This window comes from Zosterops lateralis (genome assembly GCF_965231275.1).
Source record: "Zosterops lateralis genome assembly, chromosome: 3".
NCBI classification, from domain to species: Eukaryota; Metazoa; Chordata; class Aves; order Passeriformes; family Zosteropidae; genus Zosterops; species Zosterops lateralis.
Genome location: NC_139764.1, coordinates 5,616,735 through 5,644,711, shown reverse-complemented (window position 1 = coordinate 5,644,711; position 27,977 = coordinate 5,616,735). Strand labels below are relative to the sequence as shown.

Below are 27,977 nucleotides of genomic sequence, written 5' to 3'. Positions count from 1 at the left end.
TAAAAATATGATGGCTGGCTTGTTTAATTTTAGTTCTCTGAAACTATACATCAGCTTTGGCATTTCTAGAAATACCTGAAAGTAATTCTCTTGCTGCAGATACATTACAGGGTCCTGCCTGTTCTTTAGACCTGTGCAACTTTGTGACACAGTTTTTGTGTTTGAGGTAAATGATTTTCTACACCCAGAATCTGATCACTTGTTTCCTTGTGGACTTCCAATTAAACTCAACAGGTGGAACTTGGGTCTGCTCATGGTCAATAGCAGTTGTCCTTTTGAATGCAACCTGGTCAAAGTTCCATGCCGTGGGCATTTTGGGTCACCTAAGAATGTAGGATCAAACTTTACATATTTTTAAGGCTCAGAGAACTGTACTTTCACTGTGTATCAGGGTAGAGTTACATGTGAAGTGGTTAATCTTTATATAAATATGTGCCATTCATCTCCCACCAGCCAAAGAGCATTAGGGGATGGATCACAGTGATTCTGATGCCCAGAACTGTATGGATTTCTCTCTCTCCACACTCCACTCCTCAGAACATCATCTTTTCTGTACCAGTGGAGTCCTGGGTCAGTGACTCAGGGAACAGTCTCTAAAACCATTCTTCCTCCATCCTCTGAGCATTGGTTAGCAATGCTGCTCTCTGAAATACGGCTGCAGACTGATAGAGTCAGAATGCCTTGGAGAAGGGAAGAGGCACATTTACAAATTCATGCCCCCTACATCACCTGCAGAATCATTCTGTTCTTGCAGCATGACGCTGCAGCCGTAGCAAAGTGGCAAATGTTTTAGTGCCACGTGCCAGGTGCTAATCCCATTGCTGCCACACGTCTGACTGTCAGTTCTGAGCTTTTACAGAAGTGTAAAAGCTCAGAACTGACAGCCAGACTTTCAGTACGGTGTGGGAGATGTAAAGTTTCTGCTGCATTTGTACCTGCAGCTCTTGTGCACCAGCTCCTCTGGCTCAGGGCAGCAAGGGCTACAGCCTGTCAAAGCTTATACTCATTGCAAAAGGGGTGTATGCAGCTCTTCCCATTCCTCCTGTTCCCTCTCCTATTACACATCAAGGCAATAATAATTCTGGGCAAAATGTTTAACCCAAAAAAATATTCAGGGCTTGGTACAAAGAACCAAAATAGATTAAAAAAAAAAAAAAAAAAAAAAAGAAAAAAAGAAAAAAAAAAAGTCTGAGGTGGTATCTGCATTGTGTCCCAAAGGAATTAACTTCAAAATAAATGTGACTGATAAGGCAAAACCCTAGTCCTGCTCTTCTGATTTTTGGCAAAATACCCCATGAACTTTATGATAGTTCTCTTTCCTTTTGGTCTTGATAATCAGGGTAGGATCAGGCTTTGTCTGTGAAAAAGGTTCACATAGAAAGGGAATTTAATACTACAGCAACACTACTCTCTGCTTTGTTTCCTGCACAATCTCTAGCCAACCATTTAGGAATGTTTTCACTGCAACCTGGTTTTATGCCTGCTCACTGCATGCTTGATTTGTCATTCCTCAAGTACTCTGGGTTGGTCCCCGATTTCCTACACCCACATAACCGCACATCACATTTTCATTTGGCATTTAAAACAAGCTTGACATTACTTGGAGGACGGTTTTGTTCAAGTGTGATGGCATGCAAGCAAATTCAATGCATTTCAACATTTCTGCTTAGTGTACGTGCTACCCAAAAGAGAGAAATTTGGCATGTTGAGTGAGGTTTTCTCAAATTTTTTGCCTGTGGCAGGATGAAAACCATTTCAAGTTGGGTTCCAATTATGAAACGTCACATTAAGGACTCAAGATCTCATTAAGGACTATTTCTGTTGAACAACGAGAAAAGGTGTGATTTTCATCCACAATTTTGAGCAATGTTTAGGATGACTTCTGCATTTTTTCAGCTCTTTTGTTTATGAAACTTGTCCGTGAAAATAATTTCAAAATTTAGAGTGTCCAGGAATAAGGTAGCCCCTGTGGTTTTGTTCTCTGGAAAATGGAACCGCTCAGTACACTTTGTGTAAAATGTTGAAACTTTTACCATTAAAAGGTGTCAACAGTGAAGCTTTCACTGCAGTATGCCTGATTTTAATGCATCTACAGTAATTCTCAGTCAGTTGTCTATGCTATGAAATGAATGCATTTGAACCAGAATCGTTCTTTCTGCATGCCACATGCTCATCCTGTCCATGTGCCTAGCAAGGATGAGCTTCACAAGGCCTTTGGGATCAGCCTTAAGTGCTCAAAGAGATGAGGCAGGCAGCACCTACTTGTTACATGGACAGACACAAAGACCACAGAATTTTCCTAGGTCCGTCAAATTCTTTTCTGCTTCTTTCATGTCCTTATTGATTTGGTCCATTCCCTCTTCGATGCGTTCCAGTTGTTCTGATTAAACACAAGTATTTTATCCCCACAGAATGAAGCAGATGGAAAAGGACAAAGAAAAAAAAGACAAAAACTTCAGACATTCACTGTGACAAAAAACTGGACACCACATAGCAGAGCCGGTACCCAGTACCTACTTGTTACAAGGACATATGAAAAGGCCACAGCATTTCCCTAAATCTTTTAAATTTTTCTCGGCCTCCTTCATGTCTTGGTTGATATGGTTCATGCCTTCTTCAACACGATCGAGTTGTTCTGGTCAGGACAAAGGGATGACAGTGTGGAATGAATTGTATTTTTGTTTGTTTGATTTTGTCTTCAACAGAACATGAAAAATGACCATGTAGAACTGAGTTAATAATGACATTACAATGCATTAATCTGAGCTGATGCATTGCTGAGAGGATGTATGCTGCATTGGATGCTGAAGATTTTTTTTTTTATTAGTATGGGAAGAGTAAAACAAAGGAGAAACTTATTTGAAATATATTAATATAAACAAGATGTAATGATGTAGAAAGGAAGGGTTATAAAGTTCAAGGTCCAGAAACATAATACAATACATCAACTTACTAAGACACAGTGACATCCAGGAGAAAGAAAGATAGTGTTATTATTTTGCATTTATGTATGTTAATATCAGAGAAAAGATCTCCTTCCATGGAAAACACTTCAGTTACTTACGCTTAGAAATGCCTTGGAATTAGGTGGGTTTGGGCAGCACAATTGCTTTGGTTAGTGAGTGAAAGAGCTGGTAGTTAATGGTGGCGGTGATAGAATGAGCTGTTAAGGGCTTGTGTTGAGATACCCTTTCTTCCAGAGGCTGAGGAAACTGAGACCTGCCACTTTGGCTGGCGTTGGAGATTGATCTCTAGTCTGAGTGTGGCCTCAGGGCTGGATTTCTCCCCCGGGTGGGTGCTGCAAATCAGGAGTAACCTCAGGGAACAAGGAAAAACTGAAACCACTCCGGGAGCCTGATGCTCTCCGGGAGAGAAAAAGTCACCAGCTGTGGCCTTCCATGTCCCTGGCCCCAAGACACATGTATTCAGTGGGGTCACTTCTGCTTTGCTCCAGGGCAAGTTAAAAAGCACCAGGCCCAGAAAACAGCCACATATAGATCCCGTCTCTCTGCTGGCATTAAACAGAATTTGGCGTATTTCCACCTGAGGCTGATGGGTTTTCTCAGTGACTTGGTTCACTAAGTGACTTGGTGGCTCAGAATAACTTAATATGTTAATTTTTTCACTTTTAATGCTGGGGAAAATGTCCTAGAGGAACAGAAAGCCACAATATAAAAGTGTAGGAACAGATTCTCTGCTGAGGTAAACAGATATGGATCCAATGGGTTCAAGGGTCTTGTGTGGAGTCTGCAGTAGGGGCAGCATTTTATGTGGAATTTACATTTTGCACCATTTTTTCCCAAAGGATGGACTCAGATACTACCCAGAATCAGAAACTTACTTGGAGTGGAATTTCAATCCATTAAAAATTGTGACTGTACCTAACAAGGAAAAGTAAAGCAATCCAGTAAAACACAAATATATCCCTATTCCCCATATGGAATAGAAAAACACTGAATTAAAAACACTGAATTAGAATGTAGAGGAAAGAACTAAGAGCACTGGTTATAGAAGGAATTTAATGTCAACCCTGACATTAACTGAGTCCTATCCAGAAAAAAAAAAAAAAAAAAAAAAAAAAAGGAAAATTTTAAAAGAAAAATCATATGCATATTGACATCAGTAAAAGGCTCCTCTTAAGTTCTTTGAGAACATGAAGAAGCCTAATTTCTTACTTGGGATTTTAATAACAATTGAGGTTTAGCTTTTCAAAGCTTTCTGGGGGTTTAGATACCCAGTTCCCATTAAAATTAATTTTATTTAATTCATCTTAATGGGAAACAGGAACCTCACCCCTTGAGGGCCTAGAAAATCATGGGCTAAATTATTCAAGCTGGAATAATTCAAGTATTGAACTTCTGCACTTTGTTAATTCTTTCACGACACTGGGCTTTGAGAAGGAGAGGTACCATATTGGTATGGTGAGACTCATTTGCTTTTCTGCAGTCAGTCCTCACTTTCCTCAGCTGGATGGACCTCTCTCCTGATATCATGGGAATTGTTGATCCCAAATCCAAGGATATATGTGGAGGATCAGAGTTACCTGGCATTGCCCTCTAAAAGGGGCACACACTCTGTAAACAAAGGATTGGGAAACCAAGAAGGAAACCTGAGAGAGGCACTGCACAGCTTCCGCCAGATAAACTGCTGAGCCAAAAACCAGAAGTGCAAGGATAGATTGTCTTAGCGCACATTGTGATTGAGGCTTCAGCAGAGGCTTTGGTTCGTGTCTGTAGGAACAGATTGTCATTCTCATCAGAAATGTGAGTCTGTGCTAGAAAGGGACAGCCCTCCCTGTGCTCCTGCTCCCTGCTAACCCCAGGTCCTGCCTGCTCCTGCGTGGTTGGGCAATGCTTGCTCTTGCTCTGGGGAGCAGCTGTGGGAGTGTGAGCTGGCTCTGATGCTGGTTCATGCAGCATGATGGGATTTGCTGCATTTCCGTCACAGGCTCCCAGCTCCAGCTTCCAAGTGATTGCAGAGCCCCTTTTCAGTTAAAAGATGGCTGTGCCCATACATGCATTTTGTTCCTTGGGGGGGATGAGATCTGATCTTTCTTGTCTTTCTTCCATTGATTTTCCTGCTAGTGCTCCTCTAACCGTGTCTGTCCAGTAGCAAAAGCCAGGTTAACACTGCATGAGTCACTCCTAGACCTAGTGCAGCTGGTGGCTTTCAGTGGAAGAAATTCTCCTTGCCCAGATCCACATTCTCTAAAGCCATGTGTGCAATAGATCCTTTTGAACTTTCTTTACCTGTTTTCTGTTCTGCCCAAATAAAGGAGTGCTTATTGAAGAGTCTATTTGACACAACTCAAAGACTTCCATTTAAATTCCAGCCCTCTCTAGAATCCTGACTTTATTTATCCAACTTCAGGATCTGTGTTTCATGCCTGGGCTATTGCTGAGTAGGAAAGGGAGCCACAAATAATTTATCTTCCATTAAAGGAAACCTCATCAGTGTAAAAAACCCCATGTCATATTTGTAGCCCAGAAGTCTAGACAGCTGTCTGCTGGTCCTAAAACTACTTGCTAGTTGTTAATGTCGTGGGCTGGATTGTTAACTGGTTTGAATCAGCATAGTTATGCTGGCTTTGTGGAGCAATGCCAATTTATACCTGTCAAAGATCTGGTCCCACAGGCAAGGAAATAGATTCATGAGTCTAACCACAATTACTGAGGCATAAATATTATAGTGAAATTAACTTAATGGGGTTACGCTGGATTTGTTTTGGTATAGCTGCTATTAAAACGTGGCCCAGAATGAATCTCTGCCAGTAGGAAATCAGATGGCTATTGAGAGGTTCATTTAATGTCTGTTTCCATAGATCTTCCCCATTCCAACGTTCTGTGCTGTATTATAGGTTTTAGGGAAGACTGTTGGCATTTACTGCCATGAACTTATGCAAATCCACACCTACAAGAGATAATGTCTTTTGTCTTCCATTTAGAGAAGCCCTTCAAGGTCAGAGTCTGAACATTTGACTGTTGCAATATTATTTGAATAAACTGCATCTGTATGTTTATGTATGATATATGATATATACCTAAGAGAATTGGTGCTGTCTGGAAGCAGAATACACATCAGAGATATGTTTCATTGTGATTAACTTCATTTTTTCTCCTCTGGAAAACTCTGCAGCCCTTTTTGTAGGTTGATGTCTGAGAACATCATTTTCATTTCAAGATAGTGACCATAAATCATCTTCCAGATCTTACAGCAAAGTAATGACTTATCTTAAGGCACAAACAAGAATAGTTTTTTACCTGTATCTTTATACTTGTGAATTACTTCTGTAAGGTATCTGAGGGAATATAAGCTAGTCCTGTTAGTTTTATCACGGCATTGTAGCCATTTGCCAGTGGGTCTTTGCCAGGATCTTCCATAACATCCTGGCAATTCCCCGTCCTGTGACTGATATGGGTAAGTGGCTGGGGCAGGGAAGCTGCAGCAAGGACATCTCTCAGCTGCCCCTGTGGTGTCTTGAGCAAAAACAGCTGCAAAAGCATCTTACCAGGCATTGGAAGCAAGACCAGCACAACAGAGCAAGTGTGGTGTTGCTTTGTCTTTGCATCCCCATCTGCCATTTATAACAAACGTTCCTTCACTGATGTCCAGGATCTGGAGCCTGTGCTTGAATGTCAGTTAAATGTCTGTGGAGACTGGAATTTGCTCCTTTGCCTGGAGTATTATGTAGTGAAGCAATTTCCCCACAAGGACAATTTTAATTAGAGAAAAAAGGAAGAAAAGAAAAAGGACATCTTAAGAACACATTGTAATCATAATTGCATACAAGAGGGTTTAGTTTGAGACTCAGAAGATTAACTATTTCCAATACTACGCCATCATCCCATTTTCCATAAAGGAGAATCATATTGGAGCGTGGTATGTTTCTGGGACAGTCTTTTCAGAAATCCTGAGCTCTGACCTAGCTGTGCTCTGAAAGGCACTGCTGGGCACAGGTACCAATGGAAGAAAGCTGGAGGGGAGAGCTGTGAGCTCACGTGTAGCTGTGCTAAAAATAACAGTAGACAAAGGCACAACCTGCTTTGTGTGGGTTCATTTGTCTTTTGTTCTGTGCTACGATTTCAGCATAATTAATACCATCTTCCCTGTGAAAACTGGAGTAGTTGTTAGCCCTCTTTTATTTTGCTAATTAGCCGTAACATACAAAACTGCCAAACTCACAACTCCTGCAAAAGCAGTGGAGGTCAGCTAGCACGTGTGCCATCAACTGGTGCCAGTGCTTTTGTTTGTGGGATTGCCCAGTTATTTCCAAGTTTTATCTCCTTTAGAAACTTGATCTGGAGTAAGATCTGCTGGGTAGATTAATCTGCTCCCCTGTTCACTGGCATTGCTGGTCGTGCATTCGTGGTGCAAGGAGAAAATTCCAATTGCACTGACAATTTCTTCATATTTTATCAAAGTTACGGCTATTCCTCTATCTTGTCTTGGGTGAAAAATGACTGTTCTGCTACTGTTGTTATTGGAAAAGTTTCTCTCCTCCAACTCATTTGGAATACAGGAACAAAATTCTTCTATAATAAACTGCACGAGGGCATCATCACACAAAAAAATGTCCTTGAAGGACCAAATCTTTAACCCTGCTAATATGTCCAGGTGAGAGGAGTTTCCTTTGGATGAATAGTTACCAGTCTGGGGCCTTTTCTATGTTAACACTGTAGGTTTACCTTCATATCTTCACTTTGTACTATTAGTTTCATTTCTACTGTCTGCTCATTACAAAAATGCATCCAAATATTAACATTTTTCTAAGTTAGCATGTTTTAAAGAAGCAGAGGAGTTGCCATTGTTCAATAATCCTTTGCAGCATTTTTTTTCATGTAAAAGACAAGTATTTTAGTTTAAAGAGTTATATACATATTTATATTTAAATCACCAATTAAGGGAGCTTGACTCAAGGCCAGATTAAACAAATGTAAGCATTATGGATGCACATGTGGTCTGGGAAAGACTCTTTGTGATGGAAAAAAACCCAACACGGAAAATCTAAACTCCTAGCTCCTTCCTATGGGCTCCCTGGGGAAAGAGCTGTGTTGAACTGATTTGGGTGACAATAACTGACCCAAAAAATGATAACTCTTGATACTACAGAGGGGCTACTCAGGTTCCCATTCTTCAAAGGACACTGGAGGAGGTCCCTAGTTTTTATGGGAGTGCCATTCTCTGTGAAACAGAGAACTCTTGTGAAGCTCGAGATCTCTGCAGGTCAGGACAGGGTCTGTAACCTGCTGGGCAGGCAGCTGTGCTAAACCTTTGGGCAGCAGCAGCTATCCAGGCTGGCTTTGTTGTACTAATACCTGGCACTGTGAAATTACCTTGACTTACTGCCTTTTACGATCCCAGAGACTTCTGCTTACTGATACCGGAAAATCAGTTCTGCTTTGCAGTATTTGGGTTGAATTGGCTCAGAAAGGTTTTTCCATGTAAGGTCTGTGTAACTTCAAAACAAGCAATTTTGTAAGGAAGCCTAGAAATAGAGCTTCAAGCAAGTGCAGAGATTAGATCTTCTGCCTGCCGCCCACTGGAAAGATCAATGTCATGTTTTTTGTATATTTAACACCTAATAATCTTAAGTGACTTGTGCAGTCAGCTGCAAAGAGATCACATGGCAGTGTTAGCAAATTATTTCCTTAATCTGATAATCTGCTGAGACATCCATGAGCTGCACACATTGCACTAATTACAGAGGGTTCAAAGTCATCATTAGTGTATTTTGCCCAGTAGTGCAAGTCCTTTATAGCTAAAATGAAATAAAAAATTAGCAATGATTACACCTACATATGGTTAAAATGGAGAAAACTTAATTAAACATTTAGCATAGCACAAGGTTATAGTATTTTCAGAGTTGGTAACATTATTTGGCTGTTTTCCTTGAAAAACCCACACTGTGTAGTCATAAGCTAAATTTACTGAACCACTTAAGGCATGACCATAACCAATTTAAAGAGGCTTCAAAACCTTCTGATTCTTTCCTGCAGGTATTGACTAACTGCATCTCTGACTGTACAACAAGCATTTCAGGTTTCACTGTCAATAAAGGTTTGATACTGAGCTCCCTGGACTTCAGAAAGATGAGTGTGGCCACTCTCAGCTCCTTGGCTCACCCAGATTGTCCTTCCTGTCATGGCTACAGAGTAAATCAGCCAGAAAACTTCTGAATACAGAGGTTTAACAATAGTAGAATTCCAAAATAATAATTTAAAAACCCCAACAAAATTCAGGATTAAAATCAAAATAAACCTCCCTAGAAATTTGTGGAAATATAGCAGTTAAAGAACAGAAATATACATTCCCAGAAACCACTACAGTTTCTGGTGCTCTGCCTGTGGATTACATTGCAAGACATACCTGGGTATTAACATACTTTCTTTGAAAATAATTATGATTTATTACAACTGTATAATCCACTGCTGAAATAAAACACATTATTTAGACAGGTGCCATATCTGTTTCAACATAAGTAATTTCTGGTTTTCTGTATTCGGTGGTAGTTCTTCTACTGCCATTATTTTTTGAAGACAACAAAATGTTCTCTGTAATATTTTTCTTGTCAAGACAAATCGATGTGACAAAATTTGGTTGAGTTAAATTCTTTTCCCTAAAGAGGAGATGTGGGGGGGGAAAGCAATGAGACATATATTAAAAAAGCAAATAGAAGAAAATACTTTCCATTTCCTGTTATTACTTTTCATTCATTATAGTGTCAGAGAGGCAGGGACATCAAAACTGGAAAGGGCCTGTTGGGATCTGCAGTCCATTTCCCAAGAATTCTGTACCCTTGTTTATTATCAATGTCCAGTTTTGATGAGTAATATAGCATTTCCTCTGCAGAAAGCATTTCCTAAAAATAATTTTGTATCATGCCACATAGTAAATAATAACAAAGGCCTTTGAGGGGCTGGTTTGATAGAGAGTAGTAGAAAAATTCTATTCTGTTGATTTATTGGAGACACCATTTTGTTGAGGCTGTGGATCTACGGCTGATGAAGACTTACTAGTTTTATTGAGAGGGAGAGAAAGCTACCTTTTCTTTGTAATATTATAAACAGCAAAAATGTAATTTCCTGAAATGTATTGAATATATCAGGCTCTGTGTTTGTCATTGTCATCCACAGATAGGTAGTCTAAGTCTGAAACCTCCTATATGGACAATTGTAATGAGCTGATTCTGTAATACTTCTAATGTTAAAATTCTGTCATTCTCACTGCTTCACTACTGTACAAAAAATAACTGAATCTTACACAAAATAAACCCATTTTACCTTCTCTTGGGATGCATTTCTTGCATGTCTTTCACTTGTGATTTAAGTGGGGAAATTACATAGCACCCACATAAATAATGCTGGATTTTACACTTATAGAGGCAAATCCTCTCATCATGTAGCTGGATCTTGATCCAAAGCTGAAATCAAATGGTGATTTGGATGAGTTCACCCTGCAGCTCTCTTTGACATTAATCGGAAGCAGATCTAAAGAAGTACAGACTCTTAGGCAGCTGTTGTACATTTTTCTCTGTTGGACAATAAAGCTAAAAGCAAAGAGGTTTTGGGGTTCTCATGCACAACCACACGTCTTTTCTGTCCCTCATTTCCCGGGTTGCACGCAGTCAGTACAGCACTTTGAGAAGGGTTATACTTCCTTACTGAAGCAATCTGAACTTACCTCCTTGCTCATCCAACATAACCAAAGTCCTGATACCAGCATCTTTACTCTACATCCCAATAGTGGTAGCAAGGTAAGGAGAGAGGGGGAGAAGAGAGAGAGAGAAAGAGAGATCAGTGAGGGAACACCCAGCCCTTGGTAGGGGACATAAGAAGACACAAGAAAAACAGTGAAAGGAATGACAAGGGGCTGATGGCACAGTCCAAAGGCCTTATGTGCCTGGACACTGTATAAGTAACTAGGTACTCTCCATTGTACCATCAATCCTGGATTCACTTGAGATATTGAACTTCTGCAGAAAGCACAAAGCCATGATCCTTGAGATTAAAATAATCATTTTACACAAGAGTAATTTCTAAAAAGAGAAGGCTCATCTCCAAGTTAAATGAAGCAGGAGAAGGGAGGATGGGGGTGTTGATGTTGGAGGTGGATGTTAATTTCACAGGAGAAATTCCCAGGGAAAACAGGTATGTCACAAACATGTTTGGGAAGGTGGCACAGTGGTTTGTGTACAGCCCTTTTGCTGCTGACAGAAGTCAGAAAGCTTACCTACTTAGGAAATCCAGTTTAAAGCAGGCTAATATTTAATAGGATTAATCCATATTTTTTGGCTCAGTGATCTAATAGATATGGGTTTGAGCCAAGTTTTAATACAGTCAACAGACACCTTTAGCATTAATGGACTTTGAATTAAACTTGAAGGTAGGATTTTCAAAACACCTACACACAGAATCTGCCTCTGCTCCCACAGCTTAGTGGGAATCTTACCACTGCCTTTGCTGGATACAGGGTTGGAGCAAAGCTGAGCCATTCACACCTCTCACCTGCCTTAGCCAGTGGTAGGGCACCTTTGACAAGTACAATTTTTATTTTGTGTTATTCTGGGGTGTGATCAGGTGTCTCTGGTTCCTGGGTGCTGTGGTACTGAGCTGTATCACACATCAAATTATCTCCTTTTTTAATTACAAGGGGAAAACAGCTCCACTCTACTTGGAGCAGTGATAACATCTGTGAATAATTAATGGCCTGAATGATCTCCCGACTGTTGCATGTCAATAGGAGATGAAGTAAGTCCTCTGTGGCCTGACAGCTTGACAGCAGAGCTACCTGGACATGTGCAGCAGTAATTTACTTGTTGCCATGAGCATAAAGCTATCCATGCTCCTGTGAAACATGTAAAGGTGGTGGTGGTGTCGATTTTGCAGAGGGCAGGGAGATGCCCAGGGTTGCACAGCTACATTAGGAACAGAAAACTAAAGTCCTGACAGTCCCTCTTGCTTCTCAAGCCACCCTCTCACTGCTGGAGGCAAATCAAGGACTTCATGTTATCTTTCCTGCCAGCTGCCCTGCTCACTGCTCATCAGTTTCTTTGGGAGCAGAGAAGTATCAGCTGCCATCAGCTACCCTGTCCATACTCCAGGGCACTCCCAGGCTCCCACAGCCCACCCTGGTTCAACCACAAGCCCAACCCTGCCATGCTCAGGGCTGTTTGCCTGGTGCATCTGGGGCTTCTCTGCTGCACTTCCAGAGGGTCCTGCTCAGCTCAAGAGGGACCTGAGGTACCTCCTGTTGTGCTCTTCTCTGCCTCTCCCTGCACTCCCATTCTTGTCTGTAATGTCTACATCACTGCAGAAACTGGGAAAAACATCAGATGTGTGCAGGCTGGTTTGGTCTTTTTAAAAAGTCCCTGTGTGAGTTGCCAGATGGACAGAAGAGGCCTCCTGCCTCTCCCCATGGTCTGCTGCACCCTGCTGCCCTCGGGTCAGCCATCTACCAGGCACCCACTGCTGCTCTCTCTCCCTTCAAGTTCACACTGCATTTGCTTGGATCCCAGCCAGCTTTTATTTTTGCAGCCTTTGGAAACTTAGGGTCCAAGGGTTATCTTAGCTTTGACAGTTTCAAATAAAGAAACCACCTTTAATTATCTTATATTTTCTGTGGGGCAGGTCTGTTAAGCACTGCTTGTGCAACAGTTTTTTATTGGCTCTTTCTATACTCTTGGTACCCAGGGAGGTTTTACCCCCTCCAGATTTTAACAAACATACTCATGCAAACACAAGAAGGCTGCTGGGGTCTTCAGTCACCTTGTGTTTCAGTAAATATGTTGCAGTCTGACATGGGACCCTTCCAAATATTGAACTCAGAAACCTTTAGTTGGTGCTGTCATAGTTGTTGGCTTTTGGTGAATCAAACACAGTTGGGCTGAGAAATATTTACTGCTCTTTAACCCTCTGACCTTATTTTCCTGCTATTTTTCACATCTAAGCAAACCACCTCTATATAAGATGTGCTGAGAGATGAACTCAGCAATTAGACCCTATGGTTTGTATTTCATATCAAATCCTTACACAGAGAGAAAGAGGTGAAATTTTCTGTTATTTACCTGATCATCAGTGCCATTTAATTTTATCAGACAATACTGTGTCTCTTACAAACAGCCTGTCACAGCATTAACACAAATCTGAAAATATTAAAGGGTGTGCAATGGATAAAATTGTCTGCATCTGTGGTCTAATCCAAAGCATATTGAAGCTAATAAAGAGGTGGTGACTGAAAAGGATGAGATGTGATTCAGACATCAAGTGACAATCTCCTTCTGTTCCAAAATTCTATTAAGCATTGATTTTCAGCTTTTCCACAATAATAATTAAATGTGTAAAGTCAATCAAAAAATAAATCACATTCATGCATTTAAAATAGGTCCAGACTTTGAGAAAAGCTCACTATTTCCACATTGACTGATATTTTAGATAACTCAAACCCAAACCTGTCTGTAAGACAGAACTATTCTAAAAATGTGTTCATCATCCAGATGTCTGAGCAGGAGAGAAACACTTGGTGTCTGACCCCCAGTGACAACAGACTGAGGCATCTCTGGAGAGATGATTAACAGAATATAGAGGAAGAAATGTGCCCAACAAATGTGTTCAGGGAGCAAAGACAGACACGTTGGCATGTTCTGCACTAGAAGTATCATAGAAACTCTCTTTGGTCTCAGTGGAGCAGGTGCCACTCGAGCTGGTTGCTGGGACAAGGCGTAAAAGGAGGTGATGAAAGCTCTCCCATGAAGTGCCAGTCCAGAAGGACAGGTTTTACAACCTCTGCCCCTGAATCCTTGGTGACAGACTCTCCTCACCATGGGCCCAGTGACTATGCTTGGGTTTTTCTGAGGGCTCAGGAAGGATTCCCACACACATCCACCAGTATCAGTGATATCCTGTGTGGGAAGCCATGAATGGGTAGAACTCATGGGATGCCTCATGGTATGAATTTGTGTGCTAAAGTTCTCCCTTGACAAGGATTAGAGCGTTTCTTCCTTCCTGTGCAATGGAGGAATCTCTTCAGAACCTGCAGTCCCTGTACAGGCAATCCTGTTCAGCTTGCAGCAACATAAGGATTCTCAAGAAAGTGAAATGCTTAGGGTAGGTCAGGCCAGAGAGATGAAAAATGCATCTTTCACTTTTCAGGACCCTACAGTGTTCATAGAGCATATGCCATTTTCATCCAGCTCTTTAATCTGTAACAGCCATCTCTTTTGAGAACAACTTCTGACTCTCCTTGTCTTCTGATTGTACTTGAGAAGAGAATTTGGACCGCTGGATTTTGCCATGGCACAGCCAACCTCTCACATTCTTGTCCTTTAGAATAAAATGGCACAGCATGAATTGCTTATGCTGAGGCATTAAACTGGCAGCCCTGGTGTTCCTCTGTTTATCCATAATGCAGATATTCTGCAGATGGTAAAATGTATCATATATAAAATAATTTTGCACATGAGATGACCCTTCAGGGCAGGAGACCAACACTTCCAACTTAAAAATGTATCACATTAGGTGAAACAGACCCTGAACATTTTAGGAAAGTTTGTGTCCCACAACCTTTCATCCAGGCTCTAATGCTTGAATAAAAACAAATGAACAAGCAGTACTGGTTTGAGTTCTGTGTCATTTATATGAAGCACATGCCCAGGTTCTCAGTTTGGCCACTGGCAAAGTTATTAATCAAAGAACCAGAATATATGATTTTAAATCCAGGTTTAGTTCAACTCAGAGATACTTTAGTTTGTCAGTACTTCAGTGAAGCCGGTTTAACAGTGTAAGTGGGAACCCTTTTGGAGGCTTTAATTGACATTATCCTTAGTCTTCTCTAATAGGTTTTTAAAACCTTTTGGTTGCTTTTGGTTTGGGTTTTTTGTTTGGTCAGTTGGTTGGGTTTTTTTGTGAGGGTTTCACTCCAAGCAAGTGAGTAATAAAACATTCACTAAAATTTGCCCAGCACTTCGGAGGGGAATTGTATTGCTGTATAATTTCTTGTTATTGCTGTTACAGAACTTAATTTCCCAAGATGGAAATAAAAGTGGGAGGACAATTGGAATGACTTCTCAAAGGACTCAGCAGTCCCTCCACGAACACAGTATGTTGGGTCCTATCCTACCAAAGGCAGCTACTCAAATTTTGGTTTAGCCTGAGGGAAGATTTTCCTAACACTATAAGCGGATGATGTATCAGATAGAGAATCCAAATTCTGGAAATCACTTTCCCTGCATTTCAGGAGATAACTGGAAATATATATATATATATATATATATACACTCTCAGTTACTCTCAGTTAAGTGAAGAACACATAAACTTCCACTTCAATGAAGAATTTTGCTTTAATCAAAAATTATAGAGTTTGTTTTGAATAAATTAATATAGGCAATTATGTACCAGGACAGGCTGACATTGCTAGCAGTTCCCACAGACACTAAAGAGAACTGTCAACACCCTAAAGACAAAAATGTGGTCAAAGAAACATTTTTTTAGTCATCCGTAGTAATGAATTTGCTCAGCTCCTGCTTCAGGTTCCCTGTCACCCTGTTAACGCTCTGATGCGTCCCTGATTAAAGAGCCACACGCTGCTGCTCTGCCTGGAAAATCAGACCCTCAGCCCACGTGAATCTGCTGTTAACCCCCTGGTTAACACACACAAAGGGGTCTAATCCTGCACTGGAGGGAGTGAGACCAGAATTATGGATCACATTCCCTCGTGCCAGATTTGTGGAATTACACTGGTTAAAACACTTTTCTGAGGAGATATTTTCCAATAGTTCAATAGTTCCAATGGTCTAATGATATCAAAAGGGTTTTTCAAATCAGCTTTGACAAGGTTTGGGCCAAGCTCTAAATTAGTAGAGCACTTTTTCTTCTGTTTTTCAGACTAAGGAGCATTTGGTTGTGCTAATAAGTGTCAGGGTAGACTCACATCTGGTAAAATGACATTCTGTGTGTTCAATATCCTGTGTAGGGCAGCATCAGTTATTAAACGTTTATAGCTCAACAATTCACCTTTGATATTTCACTGTCACCTCTCATGAGAGAAAATAGTCCTGTCTGGATTTAAATGTACAAACCAGCCCTTTTGTCTGTACATTCCTAAGTGCTTTCTTCTGAGCTTTTACCACTACTGATTTTGTTATTGTTTCCTTGCTGCTTTATAGCTACTAAACGTCCTTTTTTCCCCATACTACCACAACTGGTTTTCCTTAAAGGCCATGGCTGTGGCATTGGGAGATGGCAGCAAACTCCCAGCTTTTCTCCCTGCATGTGATGTTCTGCATTGCATAATGGTGCCTCAGAGGTAAAAAGCGTGAGCATGAAAAGAAGGTCAGCTACAAACTCTATTTAGTCTCACTTGTTCTGCCTCACTTCATTTTTACTTTATGTTTTGGCTTGAACATTGCACAGCATCATCATAAAATCCAGATATTTATAGGACTGAGTGGCTCAAAACAGTGCTGGTCAATGCAGATTAACTGCACTGCCCGGGTACCATGGAGCAAACTGGGTTTTGGAATCTGCCATTCCAGTATGGAGATGCCTTGGGGTAAAGCTGTGGTTGCTTCTTGCTTCCCTTGTTGTGCCAGGACTGAAAAAATCAGCTTCTTGAGAAGCTGGGTTATAAAACCAAGAAGCAATAACATCCTTGTTTTTCCTTGGGAACAGCAGCAGGGTTTAATCTCCAAACCCTGAACAGCCTTCTGGGGCAAGCAGGGCATGTCCTTTGAAGACATGTCCCCGAACTATGATCTGCAATTAGGCCTTACATGGCTACAGGGCTTCCTTGGATGGACAGCACTCTTCCAGCTTTAGGATGGAGTCCAGTCAGTCTGTTTATGCTGTATTTCCCCAGTATCATGACAGCAATTCATACGAATGTACACAGTAATAATGCTTAAACATACAGGCATCCTTTTCCTAAGAAAGGAATAACAGATTTGCTGTATCAAGAAAACAGAGTAAAAAGCATTCTCTGCCTGAGTATTTCCTATCTCTATCCACTAGACGAGTTCTGCTAAGTGAGGAAGTCTAATTGGATTTTTGGGGTTTATTAAATCAGAGCAGTGCAAGCTCAATTTCAGATACTCTCACCATTTGTCTTTTCGGTATAAAATCTCTCACTCCTTGAATGCTGCATTTTTTTAAAGTGCCTAGGAAAGGGGATTGGAATAATCAACCAGCTGTTTAGGCCACAAAAGAATTTTAAAGGTCTCCTGTAGTCACTGTTAGTGAAAATAATATTCAGCTTATTTTAGAAGAACTCCCTTGACTACTCAGTGCTAGTCTTAGCAACTTTTCTATTTGGACAGGAAGATATTGTGGCATCTGAATAAATGCCAGGTCCAGAGATGCTGAGCTCTTCCAAGAAGCACTACAGACCTACATAAATTCATTGGTAAATTCAGCAGTCCCAGTTCTCCTCCCACTTTGCCATTTGCTGTGATTTAATACTGAAATTCCAGTGGCATTCACAATATGCTGGTTCAATATGTTGGGAAGACTCAAGCAGTGCATAGGCCGCACAAATACAGCTCAGAAGAGGCAGGGCTGATATTTACTGATGGCTTGGCCCCAAGCAAATCACTTCCCTTTCCTGCGCCTCTCCTTCTTCCCACTCATCATCTGCCTTGTCTATTTAGATCCCAGGCATTTTGGGGCAGCAGGCTCTCCTGCCTTGTGTTGTGAGGGTACTCATAGGAGACTCTTCCATGTTGTTGAACTGATTTCAGCAGGAGCTGCTTCCAGCACAGAGTTGACGTAAAGTGGTGGTTAGGCATGGAGTATCCAGGGAACTGAGCAGCAAAAAGGGACAGATTGCTCGTGAGACAAGAGCATGTTTTGGCTGTAAGGGGCCCTGGTCTAAAGTGTTTGTGGAGGAGAAGTGATGCTGACAATACTCAGTGACCCATCTGTCAGTCTGTACATGGAAATTTAATTTTGTCTCCACTGGACTCCATTGATCTTCACAGTGGTGATTGATTTCAAGGCCATAAAGCCTACAGCTGGGGTTGTGCTTGTTCCTGAACATGAGACCTGATGTAATTTTCTTCCCGTTTTCTCTGCTGGAGACTCCTCTGGTTGTCAGGAATACTGGGACTGTCACTGCTGATGACCCTGATTAAAAATGTCACCAGCTCCAGCACCAGGGCTTTCATGGTGTCTGAAAATAATACATGCTGTCAGGCAGCAGGAAAGTTTTCCACCACCTGATAGCTAAACACTTAAAACTAAACTGAATGGAGATTTTCCAACTTTTCAACCCCTTTATTGTGGAGCGGGTGAAATATGGCCTGACTTAATTGTATTTTTCCCTCCAGGCAGGTATTAGCTGTGAAGACCAAGCTGGGGTCCCCTTCCTTAGCACTGTGGAAAATCAGAGAACTCCCAGTTCCAAAGTGGTCAATCTAGGACATCTTGTGAGCCTTGAAATCTTGATAAATATTTCAGAGATACATCAAGAAATAGCATTTAAATGCTGTGCTGACCAATGTTCTATAAATAGCTGCAAGTATTTATAGAGAGGGAAGTATTTAAAGTGGACTGGGAAAATGGATCAAGGGCTCTTCTCACCTTCCCCTCTTGCAGTGCTATGCCATGGATGTGAGAGTGGTGCTGGCACGAGGCTCCCAGAGCTCTGCAGCAAACTCAGCCACTTGTCCCTGACTCCAGGTCACCTTCAGAGGCTGTTTCCTTCATTTATCTCCAGAACCCTCTCTCAGTGGATCCTCAGGTGTGACCAAACCAGTGCCTGGGCAACCAGGGAACAGTGTCTTACGTGGGCCTAGTGAGGGGTAGGGATGAGCTGGGACAGTGGCACATAAAACCATGGTCAGGCCCTAGCAATGTGAGTTTTTAAAAACTTCCAGTATCAGGCTGTCCATCACTTTTGCTCACAATGGAAGTGCAAATAAAATGCAAGTCCTTACCTCTTCAACAAGCTGCAGCATTCGACGGGTGCTCTCAAGGGACTGAAAAAAAACAGGAAAAAACACAGATTTGGCAAGTTACGCTTTCCAACACTAATGTGCAGGGTCATGCTGATGGGATGTTTTTCCTGCACGCTTTCCCTCCCCTCCAAATCAGGCCATCAGCAGGGCACTGGTGATCTCTCCATCTCCAGCTCTGTGGATGGCTAATGCAGCAGTTCTCAGCACACCTGGAGGCAGCTGCAATCTCCAAGGCTTGTGCTCCCCTTGCTCACACACTGCAGCGGTGCTGCTCAGAACCGCAGGTGTTCCACTTTAGAAATAGAGCCTGTGGTTTTCAGCTAAGACTCTTCAGAAACCCAATTGGTGACTTCTAATATTTAATAGGTTTGACAAATTGAAGGAATCCTCAGAAAATATTAAATTGCTGCCTTTTGCTCTGAGGCCAGTCAAATTGATGCACCATCTAATACTTAAAGCAAACTCACGATCAATAAATGCCCTAATCTAGACTAAACACAACATTAACTTTTACCCCAGCTCATTTCATTTCCAATTCCGCTCTCAGTGTAAAGCTGATGGAAAAGAGCTCTAGAACTCCTTTGGCAGATCAGCTCCTATTTCTGGCTGCGTGTTTCACACCAAGCCCAGCCCCAAGTTCCCAGTTTTAGCTACTGGTCTCACTTCATCAGCGAGCTGGTCGGCGCGCCGCTGCATTTCTTCCAACTCATTGCGCATATCCGCGTCTTCCGCCATCTTAGCTGTGGGGGTGTCTGGGGACGCCGCAGATCAGGATTTGCACGCAGCTGCTTTCTGAGCCTGGAAGACAGAGAAAAGGGAGAGAAACAGTGCGGTCAGGAGCCCTGCTTAATGTCAGTCCCACAAAAGTGCTTCTATTACATCAGTGTCCTCACCCAAACCCTCATTCTGGATAGTCATTCATAGTAGATAGTTTACATAGTCTGGATAGTCTACATAGTAGAGAGTGAATTCTTCCTTTTTTCTTAACCTTTCAAATGCAATTCATAGAGAAGCTGGACACTCAGGAGATGTCATTTGCTGCCAGAAACAATCTTGAAACCCATTCATTCTTCTCTAGGATTAAAAGGCTTAATGTGAAGGAGGTCAAGCCTATGCCCCTCATGTCCTGTGTTTCAGCTGCATTGCTTGGAGGGCTGGATGCTCAGCTAACATATTTGCAATTAAATTCTATGAAACTTTGCAGATTTTCATTGGCTAGTGACTTGTCCACCATGCTATAGTTCAGACTATGAAATAATATTTACAGCTAGACTGGGAGAAATTTACCTGGGAGAATCCTTCATTTTGGGAGAAGTGACGGTAGGCCCTAACTGGTATTTTCAACTTCTCCACAAAGTGGGTCAGATTCTGCTCTTCGTTATCCCTCTTGATACAGAAGGACACTCCTGAGCTGGTCCTAACCAGAGGTCAGGATGCAGCTCATTAATCCTTGTTTTGGTAGGGTTTCTTTTTTGTTACAAATTCAAGCTAGCTCTGGTTACTGAGCATGACTTGATTAAGAAAGGCGGGCCCTCCTACCATCTGTCAGGTCTTTATAACAACAACACTGGTTTATTTCTTTACTTGATTCAAGCATGGCACATTGCAAATTACTGCTCACTGAATGTTAGATTTGTTCATTGCAGGAAAACCTAATTGCAGGTGCCGAGGAGGTGGGGAAGTTGTGGGGGACTGCAAGTAAACAGCCATAAAGCAGATGCCATTGTGCTCAATTACAGAAAGAAGACAAAAGCAGCCCCTTTCATCAAAGCTGCTCTAAAGAAGGCAGGATCCCGGGGGCTGTTTTCTGTCCTGTCTTTGCAATATGTGCAGCCTTTATGAAACAAGATAAGTCAGGGCAGAGCTTGGCTCTAAAATTTTAGCAATAACAACTCTGTTTAAATGGAAGTTACTATATACTGGAGATTAAACCATTCCTCTCTTTGATGGTGCTCTCCGTCAGGAGTATGGGCTGAGCAGGTACAGCTGGGTGGCAGCGATATTTCCTGGATCACACCCTGTTTGCTTAGAAAGGTGTAAGGAAAGCAGACAGCTCCTTGCATTTCCTCTGCAGCTTCAGCAACAGATTTTATGTTTTTCTTATCTAAGAGTGACCTTCGTGCCTTCACATTAGCTATGCCCTCACTTATGGCTGCTTTTCCTCTTTGAAGCTACAGCAGGAAGAAATTCATCTCGAGGAGTCAGCCCTGCAGCTACTGGCACAACATTCTACTTTCATCACTGAGCACATCACCACATCCTTGTCAGAGGGAGGCTGACATTTTGTGATGGGTCACACCATGTGTAGGAGCCCAAAAGTCTGCTGAAGAAGGAGGCCACCTGGTCCTGCCAGCTGTCGGGTCACAGCAGTGTGAAGGACCAAGCTTAGGCAACTCATCTGCAGCCCTGGCTGATGCAAAGGCAGAGCTCAATTTCATGGGTAATACTCACGCTGATATCGGACACTTCAAGGATGCTCACAAACAGCAGGAAATGAGCTTTACAAAAACTGCTCTCAGATATTTAGGAGGAGAAGATAAACTAGGAACTGCTCTCTTCTGGAAGGGCACGTGAAAGTGTGGGGACACTCTCAAGGCTACCTTAACCTTTCCACCCTGCTGCTGTGTTGGTGGTGCCCTTCAGGGCACACAGCTCCAGGAAGACACTTTTCCTGGCCAGCAAATGGAGCATGCTCAGGTGGGATAAAAAAAAGCTATTTCAGTAAAGAACCATGCTCCCAACTCCTGTCCCACTTGGCAGAGGCTGGCTCTAGCACTGGTCATTGCTTCACAAATTGTGTGGTTTTTTCTCAGATTTAGGCATAAACCAGAGCTGAAATATTTCTGGAATAGCCTCTCCACCAGAACACTAAGATTAAGTCTGTGGACCTAGTTTTTGAGCATCTAGTTAAAATATTCTCCTCTGCCTGGACCCCTCACTACACTTATGCTGGCAGAATAGCAGCACCAAGCTTTAGCAAAAATCAGGACAATTTGCTCAGGGCTTTGGGAGTGATCTAATTGGTAAATACATATAGATGTTGAGGGGCAGGAAAGTGGTTCTGTGCTGTGTCTGTTGGTATCATCTCACTAGCTGTAAAGTGGGAGGTGATGCATCAATGAGAGGGTGGGATGCTAACAGGGAATTTGGTTCATTTTCTAAGCATATTCAGCGTGAGCTGAATAATTACAGACCTGTAAGTGAGTGCAGGTGATATGAGGGCTTCTATTGACAACAGCAATTTATTTATTGACTGTTGGTCAGTCTCTGCAGATAAAAAATCTGCACAGAAAATTCCATTATCAGGTAGATTCCAGCCTGGCTTTTGATGTTTTCCTTCCAATTTTGTTGAATATGAGCCAGTGGTGGTGATGGGTGGTGCAAAAAAAAAAAAAAAAAAAAAAAAAAAAAAAAACAACAACAACAACAACAACAACAACAACAACAAAAAAAAAAAAACCAAACACCACCACAATGTGGAGAGACTTAGAGACTTTCACAGAAGCACAGAATGGTTTGGCTTGAAAGGTTCCCTAAAGATCATCTCATTTCAACCCCCTGCCATGGACAGGGACACCTTTCACTAGACCAGGTTGCCCAGAGTTCCATCCAACTAGACCTTGAACACTTCCAGGGATGGGGCATCCGCAGCTTCTTTGGACAACCTTTCACCATCCTCACAGTCAATAATTTCTTCCTCACATTTAATCTAAACCTACTTTCTGTCATTTTGAAGCCATTGTCCCTTGTTCTGTCACTCCATGCTCTTGTGGGGTTTTTTTAGTCACCCTTCTTGGTTTTTTAGAGCCATCAGTTGGCATCTTAGTGACAGACACATCTTACTTTGCATCAAGTTAAGAAAAGTGTCAGAGCTTGTAACCCGAGACATGTTGTGCAGCAAGTGATCAAACTTGACAGGTTTATTGAGATTGTTTGGTATTTGTAAAGCACTTAGAATGGATTGAGAAATAGCAAAAAGCACTCTTCCAGACAAATAATTTTTCATCAAGTTTTAGTCATAAACAGAAGCATCCTGCAGCTGTGCTGATTTAACTTTATTTAATAGAAAACAGTGCCCAAGAATCAATAAAGGTTACTGGTTTGCACTCAGTATGATAAACTACATAAATTTTGTAGATGGCAGGGAATGAGTTTAATTTTTTTTCAGAATTTGCTATTTATAATGTGGAATAGGACAGATTAGAGACAGAATTTCCCTTGAAAAGTCCTGTTTAGGCTGAAATGCCATTTCAGTGTCATGAATTTCCAACATCAAACCCTGTTATCGACAACACTCCTGTAGAGAGAAGAATTATGTTTTAAAGGGAATGATTGCTCTGAAGCACAAAGTAACAGTTTTCTAACTCTGTGGAGTTTCTTAGAAACACCTATAAAAAGCTTTTATTTAAAACTCCTGATGTTTTAAAGCATTGAAAATGAATGATTTCAGGAATGGTCAAGAAAAGTTAAACCATGATGGATTTGCTCTTACTGATACTAGACAGACTTTCAAAAGCGTAAGGTCGGGCTCAGGCCCACTGAAACCTGCTCTTGTTTAAGTAGAAGAGAAATACGCCTAAGATAGTACTGAGGACTTGGGGTAATAAATTCCTTGTAGAATTTATATTTTTGGTACTAGTTAATATTTTGCATTCTGTTCTCATTCAAGTTAGTTTGAACCAACTATCAAAATCCTACAATTGCCTTAGGAACCGCTAATATAACTGCAATAAACTCTCCAAAAGGTACTCTGTACTTTTAATTTAAACTACATTTTATTTTATCTACAGTCTCTGCAGAGATGACAGATCAGAAAACCAAAGTTTGGGATGTAATATGTTAAGCCATTTCAATCTAAAAATTGGATTAAATTTTAAAAAGTCGGTTGTTACAGAAGTCACAGACCCTACTTCACTCAATTTGTGTTTATGCTTGCAATAATTGCCTATACAAATTCAGCCTCAAAATTTCACAAGAACCTCGGTTTTTCCATTTTGGGAGAGGAAATCCTCTGGGTTCACACACAAACATCCACGGTGCTCTTTGAAAAGCAGAAAAAAGGCCAAACATTGCTACAAAACACTGTGAACACCATGTTCCAGGCTGTGCTCTGTGTCTCCTACACAATGCAAGTAACTCCAAGCACTTGGGTCATTTACATCAAATTCCTGCAGACAGTCTCGTACCTTATGCCAGTGCTCGTACAGAAGCACAACTGACAATATTAGAGAGAAATACGAAGAGAGACTGGCTAATGGAAAGGCATTGCCTATTATACTTTGAATTCTGCATCTGCTATTTCAGTAGTGCCAAGAAGAACATTATATAATCCATATGGAGTAGTACTGAAGGCTCAGAGAGACCTACGTCTATCCCCAGAGGAAGTGAGATACAGTGAGTGACCTTTGAAAGCAAATATTTGCTTCACAGTGATATAAACACTTCAATGCAATAAATATAGGAAAATGAAAATGCTGCAATTTACTGGGGTGAAGGCAACACAGCAATAACATGTTCTTTTTTAAGCACTCTCCCTGTTATTAAAGGACACATCTACTCTTCCCATGGATAGTTGTAGCCAGAAGATGACTGCATTGGCATATTTTACTAAAAAAGTCAGAGTTGGTCAATCCCACTCTTTGTGCCTCTTTCTCGTAGGATTGAAAGCATTACCATGGTGGTGTGCTGTTCATAGAGCCACAGAAAACCCAAGGAGACACTTTGAATCAAGTGTCTCGGGATGGATGTTGGGGCATTTAAAGGTGGAATTTGGGGTGCTGCTGTTGTCTGACAGAAGAAGTGGTAGAAGAAACACTGTAAAAGGGGGAGATGCAGTGCAGCTACAGATGAAGGAAGTCATCCTTGCTCCCCGGTGTTGCCCCTCATTTGGCTTCTCATGTGCGATCTGAGAGGTGTTTAGCCTCTGTGGGGTCAGGCATAAGGCAGCTCTGGGGCTATGTAGGATCCTCCTGTGACAGGACACATCTTTTATCCTGTTGGACTTCCTCAACAGCTACCACTGCCCAATGGGGAGCTCTCCACAGCTCTCTACAGCCTCACCTGTCTGGCACATTGGCCTTGTCTTTCACCACTTTCACAAGCCTTCCCTACAAGGGCTTCTGGTAGCTGGATTATAGAAAATGCACTGGCATTAAGCTCAGAGCCCAGTCTAGACCACGAACTGCCTGATAACACCAGCAGGGAATTAAAATTATATGAAAAGGTTGAGCCTGCTGCAAAAGGATGCTTAGAAACCATTACCTGTGTGTGTTACTGACACCAGCAGGTTCCCCTGAAGTTATGTTGAGGATTGGAGTGTTAGAAGACAGATCCCAACAGAAAGCCAGGAGAGTCATGTGTGTGCTGCCCACAGTCAGTGTGACAGGCAATAGCTGGTGAAAAATTGAAGAGAGATGGAAACATGGTTTTTATAGATCGTGAGCTCTCAGCAATGGCCCTCACAAGCTCCAGGTTTTCTGACTTCTGTCATCTCCATCTTCTTTGACACAGAGCTTACCACAATTAATACTGTCTATAACTAAACATGCCCTGCTTTTGCTCTTACTGTATTTTGACTGATCTGAAAGCACTTGGAGAAGAAATCAGATAATTCTGTAACCAAAAATCCTATTTAAACGTTTTACACTGTGGCATAAAATGTAACAATGAAAAATCAGTCAAAATTGTTATTTAGATTTTATTTCTAAACAGATTTGAAATAAAGTCTTGAGGAAAGTCTGCTGTTCACTTCAATTCTCCAGCACATCCTATTGCATGGCTCTAATGTATGCATAAGATTTTCAGCAAAATTCTCATTTCCAAAGAAACACCTTTTTAACATTTGTGTTACAGATTAACCCAAAAAGCTGGAGCTGTGTTTCTGTAGGGTCTGTCAGCCTTAACCCAAGGTACAGACACCTCATCTCTCTCCTGCTGCTCTACCACAGCATTTTGCTTCAAGCCTTTGGGCCCACTTCCACAGCCCAGGCTGACAGAGTATAGTGATGATAACCAATTTCACTCCAAATTCTGGCTTCATATTCAGTAAAGAGTAATGCCTACTGGTGAGGGCTGCTCAGAGAGTGACTTTGGACAAGACAGGCACTGAGATCTTGCAAACCTGAATTCAGGAGAGCTGGGTAATTCCCAATTTGTTCCTGTCACCATGCATCACCTTAGGCAACTTATTTTCTTCTCAGGGCTTGCTTGCCTTGCCTGAAGACAGATCTCTAGAGCTGTGTGAGATGTTGCAGGTGTTTGCTTTCCTGCTGCTGGCTGTATCCATCAGCACTGTGCAGGTGTCTTGGATACCTCTGATGGGACTGCTTGTCCCTGTTTAACAGCTGAATCTGTCTCCCATCTCCACAACACAAATAAAATCCTTCTTTTGCTTCCTATCTTGCCCTTGTTTTGTCCTATTTAAATTACAGGTGTTTCAGGGCATGGAGCAGCACCTTGCCTGGGGTCCAGGACACCTGGGACTTTGGGATAAATGCTGGTGAGCATGTTGTCATATTGTCACAGTGCACCTCTGCCACCCCACCCCAATACAGGGCAGGTCAGTGTTGTCCTGTCAGCTGTCTGACAACGTGGCTGCTCCATGAGCCTCCTCCAACACAGCTGGCTGTTTCATCAGGCTCCCACACCAAACAAATAAAAGCACAGACCAGCCATTTTGTAACAATGTCACTTCAGAGTAATAAAAACTTGACTTTCTATCCCTTTTACTGCTAAAAGAAAACAAACCTATCTATGTGTTATCTCTTTGCAGTCATTTTTACACCTATGTACCCACACATTTTTCCCTTTTTTTTTTTTTTTTTTTTTTTTTTTTTTTTTTTTTTTTTTTTTGCTTTCCCACGGAAGCAGAAAATCATTCAAGACAAAAATGTTTGTTCTATTCATCTGGGAGAGCAACCAACCAGAGAGGTGGAGGGGGAAGAAAGAAACTTTCTTAGAGGGAGTGGGTACCACATCTACTGGCAGCACAGAGCAGAGACCTGGACAAAACAGGCAGGCTTCTGTGAATCAAATTCCCTGTTGGTGCAGCTCCCTGTCTCATGTAGCTTCATTTAAAATTTAACAAGCTATGTCCTATGAATCACTAAGCTTATTGTGCTCCCACTAGTTCTGAGTCCAGACCATCACTTCTCCAACACCTGGAAAGCATTTTACTTCTAGCACAAATTGATTCCCAGCTAGGAAACAGCAGGTTGTTCCTGTGCTGGTGTTGTCCTGTGGCTTAAATAGTTTCTCTTCTTCCCTGCTCTCTCCTGTCTCTCTGAGGTATAGAAGCAGGACTTGTAACCTTTCCCAGCACTTCCTATGATGTGAAAGATGAGATCTGTTAGTCCTTTCCTGGTAGGCAGACTGTCATCCTGCCAGCTCTTGGTTATGCCAGTTCCATTTGAATTAGTCTTCTCTGAAAAAGGGTGCCTGGCATTTCACAGGGTATCTTAAATGGGGGCATGGGCTTTGCTGAAAGGGCTTAGTGCTTCCCTGTCCTTCCAGGAGATACCTGCTCCAAAATATCCTACAACCTCACTTGCCATTTGCATAGCTGGATCCCGATGGCTCAGAACAAGAAATCCAGGTATTAGTAGAGAGGATTAAAGAAAACGTCTTGACTTGTGACAAAGCTGTTCGCATTCTGAGGCCAGAATCTTGGAGAAAAACTAAAGTCATCTGCCTAGCTGGAGAATGAGATTCCTGACTGTGTCATGATTTCCAGTAGAACTCAAACCCTAAATCCACTCAAGTCTTCAAAATATTCAGTGGCCATCACTGCAGCAATGATGAGCAGTCAACTTCTCTTGGATTTGTTTCCAACCTGGGTTTCTTTACACTGCTCCTAAGCCACTAAATCTGATTAATGGCCAATTTTAGAAGCTACTGGTGAAAGTCACGCCCCATTTCAAGTTGGAGGAAGTGTCACCACTGCCATTAGTGAGGTCAGAACTGCAGGTGGAGCTACGAGCCAGTGACAGTGGTGCTGGGAGAGGCCAGCAGTGTGTGGAGGGGCAGATGTGAG

General features: G+C 41.8%; 1 protein-coding gene across 1 annotated transcript in view; it reads right to left on the bottom strand.

Moving 5' to 3' along the window:
- Positions 1–27,977, bottom strand: part of SNAP25 (synaptosome associated protein 25) — a 63,012-nt gene that overhangs the window by 10,528 nt on the left and 24,507 nt on the right. The window contains exons 2-5 of the mRNA XM_083856499.1: positions 19,610–19,744; positions 18,926–18,967; positions 10,681–10,729; positions 2,263–2,380 (exon numbers count right to left, since the gene is read on the bottom strand). Coding sequence (XP_083712625.1) covers positions 2,263–2,380; positions 10,681–10,729; positions 18,926–18,967; positions 19,610–19,681 — 281 coding nt within the window. The 5' untranslated portion in view covers positions 19,682–19,744. The remainder of the gene's footprint in view (positions 1–2,262; positions 2,381–10,680; positions 10,730–18,925; positions 18,968–19,609; positions 19,745–27,977) is intronic.